We start from the raw sequence: 12,309 nt of genomic DNA, 5'->3' as shown, positions 1-12,309 counted from the left end.
AGTATCTCATAAATATGAGATAGTATCTCATAATAATGAGATAGCTAAGTCATAATTATGAGGTAGTATCTCATAATAATGAGATAGCTAAGTCATAATTATGAGATTCAAGTTTTATTTTTTTATCAGGGTGGCGGAAATGGGCTTCCATAGTTATACACTTTACTCATATGTTTAGGATCTAAATATATATTTTTATTATAGTTTATGAATATTTATCATAATATAATTGATGTATTATCATGAAATTATAGTTTAGTAGTAGCGAGGAGTTTTGGCTATTTTCGATCACGTGACAGCAGAGGTGCGCACTGAGCTTCTGCGCAAACGCAGAGCTTTTTTCCTGATCAGCTGACCGTGAGCGAATGATGCTTCGTTGAAAAGACCTCCAAGTCCGTCCTGTTATTTTTTTGGTCCTCATATATGGGAAGCCGCTGGTGTTTTACTGAAGTACACCGTGTGAACCAGAGGCTGAAGCCATCAGACACATCGGTAAGATCCTAAATGTCCCCGGTGTCGGTGTCGTGGCAGCGTCGTGATCCGCAACGATAAACAAGCCGAGCGTCAGTCAGCAGCAAGCTAGCTGAGTTGTTTAGCTGCATGTCATTGATTTCTTCCCCGCTGCTAGTGGTAATAATCCGAGGAATAAAAGCAGCTGTTGTGAGTCATGTGGAGTTCATGCTGTTTAATTATGGTTAAAGATCTTTATTTGTTTAATTTTTACTGCTTGTAACTGATCATATGACCATCAGTCACCAGTGTTGCAGACATTGTGCTTTTCTGTGAGGAAGTTCATGCATTATCGGGAAAATCAAGGTCAAAAGGGGAAGAAGAAGTTTTATACTACAATGTAGAGTGCACTGCAGACTGTTTTAGCTTTTAAAATGGTTAAAATAATAGTATTAAGTTAATTTCAGTGAATTAACTTATTTATTGTAAACATGACTTTCTTATCCTCCCGTCTTCCTGCACCCTCAGTGACTTCCTTGCATCAGCTGTTGGGTGGACATCGAGTATTTTTTTCTGCCAGCAGCCATGACAGAGTTCTGGTTGATCTCTGCTCCGGGGGAGAAGACCTGCCAGCAGACCTGGGACAAGCTGATGGTGGCCACGACCCGCACCAACAACCTGTCCACCAACACAAAGTTCAACATCCCCGACCTCAAGGTGACACACAAACAGCTCGAGGACAGCCACCATCATATGTAGAAACCAATTTTTTTTGTTAACGGTATCATGTTGTAGCTACTTCACGTTTTGCCTTTGACAGGTCGGGACGTTGGACGTGTTGGTGGGTCTGTCGGATGAGCTCGCTAAGCTATCCACCTTYGTGGAAAGGTGACATCTGCCTTTTTTTTTTTTTGAGCAGTAATAAAAAAAACCACAGCTTTGATTAAAACCTTTCTTTTTGTTTCTGTTTCTCCTCCTGTCACGTTCAGTGTGGTGAGGAAGGTCGCTCAGTACATGGCGGATGTTCTTGAGGACAGCAGGGACAAAGTGCAGGAGAATCTTCTGGCCAATGGAGGTAAAAACTATAGTTGACGTAATTAAGCAGTTGTAGACGTTCCCGCAGTTATCACAAAACACGAAGACATGAAAACTTTAAAAACCGATGGCTTTTATTTGTTTTTCCTGCTTTAGTTGACTTGGTCACCTATATCACCAGATTTCAGTGGGACATGGCTAAATATCCAATCAAACAGTCACTGAAAAACATCGCCGACATCATCTCCAAGGTAATGGGTCAGATTGGCTCGCCTTTATGCTAATTTACCTTTTGGTAACAGACATTATGTTTGTTGCTAAAAGCCCAATCCAACACAGCCTCTAAGTGTGAGATGTTTGCTATTAAGTATTGAGAGTCAAACCTGTTTGTAACATTATTGTGGAAATCACATTTTTCTCATTGATTTGCAGCAAGTGACTCAGATAGACAACGACCTGAAGGCCAGAGCATCAGCCTACAACAATCTGAAGGGAAACTTGCAGAATCTGGAGAGGAAGAATGCGTGAGTAAACGTGCAAACAGGATTTTATTCAGTCAATGCCTTTTATTTTCTTAATAGTTATTTTTGTGATAAAGGCTTGTGTTCGGGTGGTTTTCAGTGAATGACTGAACCACAAGGTTTTAATTTAGATTTCATGGAAAACGGCCTTGTTTCTTTGTTGTTGGAGGGACAGAAATAAGTTTGTATTTACACTGCAAAAATGGTCCATCTTACCAAGTTTTAAAATCTTATATCCAGGCAAAAAAAGTCTTTTTAATCTTGTTTTGAAACTGATTTACTAAACAAGAACTGACTGTGTTAGAATAATAATCTTGTTTTCAGAATGTGTAAGATTATTTGTTTTGTTAGTCTGAAAATTTGACTCAAATTAWGTCAAAAAAATTTCTGCCAATGGAGTAAGAAAATTTTACTTGGTAAGATTCTTGAAATAAGAAAAAAATGAGTCAAATCAAGTATTTCAAGAATCTTACCAAGGAAAATTTTCTTACTCCATTGGCAGAAATGGTTTACTTAATTTGAGTCAAATTTTCAGACTAACAAAACAAATAATCTTACACATTCTGAAAACAAGATTATTATTTTTTATACAATCAGTTCTTGTTTAGTAAATCAGTCTCAAAACAAGATGAAAACGACTTTATGGCTGGATATAAGATTTTAAAACTTGGTTAGGTGGACTTTTTTTTTTTTTGAAGTGTAGGGTCAATAGTGCTCTCTTACAACCAGATCTACATTAAGAAACCTTTTTAAATTTCAATTAACCTCTGAATCAAAACATAAAAAACAGACACCCAGTTTATTTTATCTGCCAAAGCAAACTTTTATTGTTTCTGATAAAAAACCATCCTTCTCTGTATTAAAGCCATTGTAGTTCACACTGATATCTTAGGACATATTTTAGTTTATTTACTCTAAACTAGTTAACAGCAAAGTTCCTTGGTTTATGTTGAACAAATTTTAGCAAATTGCTTCAAACTTGTTTGAGATTCACAAAAAAAAATCCTCTTCACTCTAGAGAGCAGATGTTCAAGAAACCAAATCTGTCTTTTATAAAAAAATCTTTTCTTTGAGGACAAACTTGAAGTTCATCGTTTCCATTGTTAAATAAATTAACATCCCTGACTGCAAAGTTGTCTTCTTCCAGTCTTTTATTCCCACATTATAGTCATTTCAGGTGTTTTTCTTAACATCTGTCTTCCTGTTAGGGGGAGTTTGTTGACCAGGAGTCTTGCTGACATTGTGAAGAAAGAGGACTTTGTTTTGGACTCTGAGTACCTGATTACAATGCTGGTGGTCGTCCCAAAGTAAGAAAACCTGCAACATTTTTATTTTGTTTAGTAAACTGTTAGGAGAAATTGTAATCTGTGGCAGATTTGAAAAAGTTTTGATTTTAGATGTCGTTTTGATCTTTCACGATCAATCGGTTCGAGGAAAAGAATAACGTTTGGCCTCCCCCTCCTCAGGACGAGCTACGCTGACTGGCAGAAGACGTACGAAACACTTGCGGAGATGGTTGTGCCACGTTCCACTAAGTAAGCGATTTTAAATTAGGCTGACTGGTTTGCTTTCAACTGCCTGATGATGTTTCAATTAGTAAATATGTTTGTCTGTTAGAAAAATATCTCATGAACCGCTGCACAGATTTAGATGAAACTCTCAGAAAGTAGTCGCTGGATGAAATTCTACAGCTGATAAACTTTTGGAGTCACTCCGCCTCAAGAGGCTCACCTCAACTAGTTGAATTTGGCAAACACAAAAATGGCTATGACTCTGACCATTTTGCAGATATTGAGCTAAAATTTGTTGTGATAGTAGCCGAGAGTTATCCCCAACACATACTCTGAGCGTTTGAAACTCTGGCGTTAAGCTGCCAGGCCATCAGCCAGCCACAGGTGATGTCACTCCTTGGTTAAACAAACAGTGGGTGTAAGAAGCTGAGCAGCCACAGACTGCGTGCTTGTCTTAGTGTTTATGACAGTGGATGGGATTCCTGTGCTGTGTCACACCTGCTTACTCATAATGAGCCATGTTTTCATCCAGCAGGGAAGAACAGGGTGTAAAGTTACTATTTATTCATCAGCTGCTCTCCCTYGTTACGTCTCCTCCCCTGCAGGCTGCTGTTTGAAGACAACGACAGCGGGCTGTACAGCGTCACGCTCTTCAGGAAGGCTGTGGACGACTTCAAACACAAGGCCAGAGAAAACAAGTAAACACTTTGAATTCACTAAAAAGACCATTTTAAATAAATTAGAGCTTATTTTTTGCACTTGAGCTGAAGGTTTTAACTTTAAACACAATGTATTTGCTTTAAAAAAAAACTTTGTACAGTGATTTCTATTGTGTCAAATGAATCCATCCACTGTGGACAAACAAGCATCAGTAATAACAGCTGAAGTGTTTTTTCTTTACATCATGCCTAATTTTGGGAGCACTCCACTCAGCACCACAGACTCTCTCTGTATTGTGTTGGTATATTTTATTATCTGTGTGTTAGGGTAGCGCACCTCTAAGCACTCGTTTGTTTGATTTGCCGTCTCTCTGCGGTGTGTCCGGGCTCAGGTTTACGGTGCGGGACTTTCAGTACAACGAGGAGGAGATGAAGGCGGACAAAGAGGAGATGACACGTTTGTCCACGGACAAGAAGAAACAGTTTGTAAGGGCGCTGATCTGCACGCAAACCACGTTGATCATAACCGTAGTCTGAATGAAAGGAGCTCTTTAATGTTTAATGTATTATAGTCTAAAACACAGATGATTATTAAAGAAAATCTGCTGCTATTGCTAGGTTGCAGTCACATGACCTGGATGACAAGTGAATGTCTGATGGTGGGGCAGGAAGTTATTTGCTCTGGTTCAAAACACAGCGAAATGGATCACAGCAGTACGCTAATGCCCTAAATGGGCTGGCGCAGACAAGATATCGCAAAAAATGTGCATACATTTAAAATATGATTCATATTATCTTAATAAAAAAAAAGCCTTGTTATATAATCTGGAGGAGTTACCCGGTGTTGAGGCGATCAACATAAATTACTGTCTGGTGCTGCAGACCTCATGCTATAGGCTATGACGAGCCAAATGAAAGCTTTCAAAAGCCTCAAAGCTACAATTATTTAGTTTCAGGTTGGGTCAAACATTTAGGATCCAAAAAAAAAAAAAAAAACTTTAAATGACCGCTGACTTGTTTCTGCCTGGGTGAGTTGTGCTATTTTAAGTAGTTAGCCTATGATAACAATGCTATTGCTAACAAGTTAATTAACTCCTGTTATTTCTATGTGCTTGGATCTATTTGCAAATAATTTATTTAGCTTCTGTAAACCCAAATTCAAGTAACTATCCAGGAAAATATCTGACRATATGATTTAACCTATACGATCCTGACCTGTTAGAAAGTGGTCGCTGCAAACTGTTGCATTGTTCCTTTCTGCACCTCCTGTTTTTAGCCGTAGATTTTTGATCCACTTTTCTCCTATTTTTTTCTGCAAGTTTTCTTAAATTGAACTCCCTTGTGACGCACTGCTTTCGGAACATGAAAAWMKYTKWKATWTSTCYYSWKWWKAGMGSSKSYRMMAMRWSTRYACRKSRCASARWWTWKRSRYWTTKWSACWSWRWMWYMWSARRRRRAMAYRKSGYYWYWTWYWYYYYSYSCYCCMCCATCTGCRTTTCATGACATCGATACTACATCATCTGCAACCCAGCAATAGAAAAACAAACTATTTTTATTCATCTATTTCATGATGAAAATAATGTTTATGTACACATTTTGTATTRGATGTTTTTCCTTCCTAATAAACTGCTTTTCATGTGATCATAGGGTCCTTTGGTCCGATGGCTGAAGGTGAATTTCAGCGAGGCCTTCATCGCATGGATTCACATAAAAGCTCTGCGTGTGTTTGTTGAGTCAGTGTTAAGGTGAGGGCTGATTAAAATGTGGCCATAATAAGGTTATTTGGAAATGTTATGAGTAGTAAGTATGTTACCTGTTGGGGAAATTAAATTAAATTTTTGGCTGGACAGAAATCCGTTTTAGTCTCGGCTCTGCTCATCAGCCCAGATTAAACTAAACTTTTTTTCAATGTAAAGGGAACCCTAATTGTAACATCAGGCATTATTTCAAAAAAATTTACTTCAACAAAAAACAAAAAAATAAAATTAACAAAAGAATATAGGCTGTTTAGTTTTTAGAAAATTTAAAATGCATATCGTCACATGGACAGCGTCATTATTTATGCCGCAAAGCATACTGGGTAAATGATGAACTTTACTCTGATGCAAGGCCGAGAGCGAGCTTTATCCACCCTGCAGGTTAATCTTGGACAWTATCTGACTATCAGCCTTTTAAATGAAACCAGAGCGCATTGACAAAGAGGAAACTCAGCCTGAAACTGTAAATGTGGATGGAGGACCTCAGCTTGCCTTGTTAGCTTTCACGTTGGCTCCTGAGCTAATAACGCTAGCTTGGGAACTAACGCTATATATGTATTGTTAATAAATATGTGGCGTTAGTTCATATMCAGCTAACGGTACATCGCCAAACAGCCTACAGTATGTTTAGTCAGTTTTATAGTTGAAGTAAATCWAATAATATCTAWTGTTACAACTATYTGGGGTTCCCTTTAAAGAGCWACCTTCAACAGGTAAGATAGTAACTGCTCATAACCTTTCCACAGAACCGCACTTTCAAAAATCTGAACYACTCCATTAAGATCAGGTCCATTTTGGTTGTTTTCCTTTAACAGATACGGACTGCCTGTCAACATCCAGGCCATGCTGCTTCAGCCCAACAAGAAGAACATGAAGAAACTGAGAGAGGTGCTGTACGATCTGTACAAGCATCTGGACAGCAGTGCTGCAATCATTGACGTGAGTCTCCTCCACAGCTTYGTTTTATTTGATGGATAACATTAAGTCAGTGCGGCGAGAGAGAAAAAATCAGAAAAATGTAAAATACAGTCCAGTTTTCACTCAGCGATGTAACGAATCAACACTTCTGTTATATCCTCGAACTCTACAGCAACATCCACACACTTTATGAAGCAGCAGCACACAATCTTGTGACAGAGAAACTAATTGCAAAATAATTCAAGTCTTGAGTCTGTATTATTTTTTTATCTGTTTTAAGGACAAAAAGTCTTAATTGGGACACCCCTATTCAAAATTAATTTATAAACTTACAGATTTTGAATGAGATTGGTTTGACTTTTAAATAAATCGTGACGAGAATATTATTWTTTCTTCTTCTAGGCTTCCATGGATATCCCAGGGCTGAACTTGAGCCAGCAGGAATACTACCCATACGTTTACTATAAGATCGACTTAAATTTGCTGGATTTCAAAGTCTAAACCACTTGGCCATCATCGTCGTCATCATCATCATCATCATCATCATCATCATCATCATGTGCTGTAGTGGTCTAATGTTCACATTCACAAGCTTTAATTTATTTCTTATTCTGTTTTGTTTTGTTTTTCACCTTTTGTGTTTTTATCGTTATTTTTCTTGTACATTTTAGACCCAATTGTTTTTTTATAGGAGTGCTGATTGGTAGCTCTTGATAGGATWTAAAAAAATTAATAAATCTTTTGGAAAAACTCTCCAATTAGTTCTAACAAAGCAAACTTGAATATTGTATTTTTTTTTTCAGTTTATTCCACACCAGAGGTTGTGACATTCCTTCATGTTAAAGGAGATGTAAACTATTGTCTTTTTACTGTCGCCCCTCCCATTCTACTCTAAAGAAATTAACATTATATATGATATGAGAGGAATTGGAGAGAAAACAATGTATATTAAACTCTATTTATTCCACGCTTCAAAAAATCTGTGAACATGTTTCTGTTTGTYCAGGTTTTGAAAGTGATTTTAATTCCAAGTAAGAAACGCCTGTTTACAAGTAGATGTCTTTTCCTTTTTATGATGTGATCTTGTGAAATGGTCAAATTAAAAAAAGGAGTGATGTTTGCTGTAAGCTCCTTGGATATCTAAATATTTAGCACGTGATAAAAACAACGTCATTGTAATTTGTGCTAATACTGTATTGTATTTATAAGAAATTCAATCAACTATTTAAAGTTTATGTGAAAATAAATATATGTGAAATATGCTCGTTATTTTCTCCATTTTAGAATTATAGTGCATGTAAGTCTATACATAAGAATATGTCTCTTTACATGATTCTACATGCAGTATATGTTATGATTGAGCTTGGTTGATTAGAACCCCAAGATGCAGAACTGAGTAAGGTGGCAAAAAGTGATTTATTAAAACAAAAACAAAGGGGCTGACGTGGCAGCAAACAACAAGGGATTTGGGCAGGAACATGAACATCAAACAGAGAACAAGGATCTGACAAAGACTGAGGACAAAGGACAGAATATAAAGGAAGAACTAATGAGGTAAAACAAGAAACACCTGGGGAAGAAACATGAGGATCAGGTGTGAGTGGGCGGGGCTAGAGCAAAGGCAGACAGGAGGAAAAAAACAGGAGGAAAAGACATAAAACTTAGACTAAATCATAAGCACAGACACAAATCATGACAATATAAAGAAAATCTTGATTTCAGGGCTGTTTTCTACAGGCTAAAAAATATACAATTTGTTGCATTCAAACAATTTTTTGCCTTTTGGGGCCTATGCAAAAATACAAAAATGTAAACATTTAAGGATCTGTTTTATAAAGATTCACATATTAATTTAAGTGAACACTTCAATTATGCACTAAAAAATACACATATTAAATAATAACCGAGTTTCCTCAATTCAATTTAATAATTAAAAAACCCAACAAACACTTTGGATTGGGATACTCCTCCATTGCATGATGATGATGATGATGATGATGATGATGATGATGATGATAATGATGATGATGATGATGATGATGATGATGATGATGATGACGAAGCTGCTGATGCTGGCGGCACTTTGAGCTGACATCCCTCTCAGCCAATCAGCGCTCAGACTGAACTCCCTCCTCTCCTCCGAGGAGAACGCGCACATCTTCCTCTGGTGTATTGCTGCTGGTCAGCTGATGGTGATGATGATGGTGATGATGATGGTGATGATGATGATGTTGATGATGGGAACACAAACACGGTGAAGGATGCTGCTGCCGCTGCGGTGCTTCTGAGACCAACCCGAGCTGTTCTCCGCCCCGCACCAAGCTTCAGCGCCACCCGCCCTGGATGCGCCTCTCGATGGGTTGCGGTGGGAGTCGGGCGGACGCGATAATCGAGCCGAGGTACCACGAAAGCTGGACCAGAGAGACCGAATCGACATGGCTTACCAATACGGACGTGGAACCCCCTGTGTCGGTTTCAAACAGTAAGTTTATCTCAATTTTACGCGAGTGACACGATGAGACAGATGATGCATCTTCTTATTATCTTTTTTTTTTTWAACAATTTGTTGGCTTTTATCTCGTTCAATACCCCTTCAAGGTAAAGCTGTGGAGGCCAGTCTGAGGGAGAAGAGGATGGTGACCACAGGGACCCAGTGTGGGAAGCAGGGCCTCTCCACCAATGGCTCCAACCACCAGAGGAGACCCAGGCGCTCCCTGAGTGAAGTAGGTGCTGCYGGCAGCTTCCTCAGACTCAATGAGGTCCAGGTTTTAAGACTCCCTGTAGTCCAACAGTTCCCGAGGCCCCATGATTCTGTCCATTTGGGACCATTTTCAGAAGTTCAGCTCAATTCAGCTTGTTTGTACAAGTCACAAAAATATAGTCCTCTCAGGGATTTTTACAAAAGAAAAAAAAGTTGAAATCATAATTAAATCTTATTTTTAAATTAAAAATTTAAACCCAAATGTTTTCATTGCACAACAAAAAGAATGGAATTTGGCATGATGTACACTACAAAAAATGTCCAMCTAACCAAGTTTTAAAATCTTATATCAGCCAAAAAGTCTTTTTGATCTTGTTTTGAGACTGATTTAAGAACTGATTGTGTAAGAATAATCTTATTTTCAGAATGTGTAAGATTATTTGTCTTGTTAGCCTGAAAATTTGACTCAAATTAAGTCAACCATTTCTGCCAATGGAGTAAGAAAATTTTACTTGGTAAGATTCTTGAAATAAAATAAAATGAGTCAAATCAAGTATTTCAAGAATCTTACCAAGTAAAATTACTCCACTGGCAGAATTTTTTTTACTTGAGTCAAATTTTCAGACTAAGACAGTAATCTTACACATTCTGAAAAGATTCTTACACAATCAGTTCTTGTTTAGTAAATCAGTTTCAAAACAAGATTAAAAAGACTTTTTGGCTGGATAGAAGATTTTAAAACTTGGTTAGGTGGACATTTTTTGCAGTGTAATACTTTTGGAGGGGTCTGTTTCAGCTGTTATTTGTAGTTTTCCCCACTCGTTTTCTTTTTTCAAAAATCATATGTTGCATACAAACACATTTTGTGTTATAGATTATTTCTTTGCTGTAATAATGCTTTTTGGCAATATGTTTTGTTGGTGTTATGACTTTCGGGCAGGAATGAACCCATGATGCAGGCAGTTTCAAAGGAACCAAAAATCAAAATTTATTTAAACAAAAAGTGCACCACAAGAGCAGCTCAAAATAAAAAACAAAACAAAAAAAACCCTCACAAAGCTTGGTAGTGCAGGACAATACAGAACAATGATCCGCCAGGAAAGTGAAGACAACACAGAATTTAAAGGTGAGACCAACGAGCACAAACAGAAAACACCTGGGAGAGAAACATGAAGAGCAGGTGAGAGTGGGCGGGGCTGGAGCAAGGGCAGACAGGAGGAAGAAAACAGATGACAAGACAGAAACTAAAATAAAACATTAACACAGACACAAATCATAACAGTTGGAAAGCCTGTAAATTTCCAGTTTAAATGGTGCCACATTTGTAAGGAACATGCATTTGTGGGATGAGCAGTATGTGTGCACGTAGTAAAAAAAAAGACCAAATCTTCTCTCCCAAACAGCTCATTTTSTTGTTGTTATTGACAATTGTTYTGAGCTTCTGGYACTCCCAGGTGCTGCCAATCAGGTGTCCGATATAAGATTTATTGACGAGAAGCATTATTACAGCGATGAAATAATTTACCAAWCACTCATTTTCTTAATTTTTGATCTGACAGAGTGATTGGTTCAGGTGTAGTTTCAAAGAAAAACAAATGCTAATGACAACAGTGTATAAAGATGGTCAGTTTGTCCTTTAGTTTACATACGAGCCAACCCAAAGTAAAACAAAAAAATAAAATAAAAGTTTTAAATACAGGAAGTTAAATTGCAAGAGAAGAGCCTGATAACGGAAAGCTCTGCCTCCCATTCCACTTTTAAAACCTCTAAGTAAACCTGTCAGAGAGCAAAGAAAAAATGGAACAATAAGATATTTAATATCAGATGGAGCTTTGTTGYTGTGAGTCTTGTAGTCGCTGATGCTGATGTTTAAAACAAAAACGTGTTCCCAACAGAGCTCTCGCGACTCTAAAAGGAGGGCATCGAAGGAGGCCGGCTCCTTGTCGAAGGACAGCCAGTCCRTCAGCATCGGCAGCGGCGGAGACCCTGAACCAGGGAACATGTGTGACGAGAGATGAAACAAAAGAAGAGTCGAAACACACGCTCAGAGAACGGCATCGTAACAATTAGCCGATGTGCAGATGATGTTCGCCAGCGACTTTGCTCGAGCCCGGCTCTTGGCGGCAGCGGTTTGTAACACGAGCGCCTGCTTACGTCTCCATCCAAAGACCTCTGGATGCTGCATCCATGTTGCATGTGTGAGGAAGAGAGTGGCTCACAAACAGTGTTCTCACTCGCCGCCATGCTTTTCTCCCATGCTACTAGCATCAGTCAGGGAATGTGTCACTGTGTTCACACAACTATATGAAATACATAAAAAAAAGTCCCTTATATGCACATGATAATCACAACCTGCACATCAAATGTGTTCTGCGTCGGGGCTTCCTGAAGTATTTGCTTTAGTTCTTTGTGCCGTTATTCTCTTTTTTGTTGTTAGTATGAAAAAACACTAAGTAAGCTGTTTAACGTCAGTTACTGCAGCAAAAAAAAATTTGATTTAAAAGAACCTAAAGTGCTGTTTAGAAGCTGAGATTTGGAGCTTGAAGGCTAAGAAGTGTCGTCTCCAGCCATTTGCAAGATTTTAAAAACTAAAAAACAATTACACCTGCATGTGCCTACAATTTGTTTTAATTTCAACTAAACTGTTGGTTTACTAATATATTTATTGCATTTGTTGTGTATGGTGTGAAAGTTCTCCTTTATGTTGTTTGTGTGTGTGTGTGTGTGTGTGTGTGTGTGTGTGTGTGTGTGTGTGTG

General features: G+C 38.1%; 2 protein-coding genes across 2 annotated transcripts; both read left to right on the top strand.

Annotated features, from left to right (window-relative positions):
• Nucleotides 1–353: 353 nt before the first annotated feature.
• atp6v1c1b (ATPase H+ transporting V1 subunit C1b) lies at nt 354–8,113 on the top strand. Its single transcript, XM_014005801.1, has 13 exons — nt 354–492; nt 979–1,167; nt 1,271–1,338; nt 1,440–1,525; nt 1,642–1,736; nt 1,918–2,009; nt 3,215–3,313; nt 3,473–3,541; nt 4,123–4,215; nt 4,569–4,662; nt 5,824–5,921; nt 6,749–6,872; nt 7,254–8,113. The coding sequence occupies exons 2-13, from the start codon at nt 1,036–1,038 to the stop codon at nt 7,350–7,352; spliced, it is 1,149 nt and encodes a 382-aa protein (XP_013861255.1). The 5' UTR covers nt 354–492; nt 979–1,035; the 3' UTR covers nt 7,353–8,113.
• An 893-nt stretch (nt 8,114–9,006) lies between these two features.
• Nucleotides 9,007–11,875, top strand: si:ch211-215i13.3 (brain and acute leukemia cytoplasmic protein). The gene is made up of 3 exons (XM_014005800.1): nt 9,007–9,333; nt 9,450–9,574; nt 11,448–11,875. Exons 1-3 carry the CDS (start codon nt 9,195–9,197, stop codon nt 11,568–11,570), a joined length of 387 nt encoding a protein of 128 aa, XP_013861254.1. The 5' UTR covers nt 9,007–9,194; the 3' UTR covers nt 11,571–11,875.
• Nucleotides 11,876–12,309: the final 434 nt, after the last annotated feature.

Source organism: Austrofundulus limnaeus, unplaced genomic scaffold, assembly GCF_001266775.1.
Source record: "Austrofundulus limnaeus strain Quisiro unplaced genomic scaffold, Austrofundulus_limnaeus-1.0 Scaffold32, whole genome shotgun sequence".
NCBI classification, from domain to species: domain Eukaryota; kingdom Metazoa; phylum Chordata; class Actinopteri; order Cyprinodontiformes; family Rivulidae; genus Austrofundulus; species Austrofundulus limnaeus.
The sequence above is the reverse complement of the archived record's forward strand: the minus strand, read 5'-3'. Positions and strand labels throughout refer to the sequence as shown.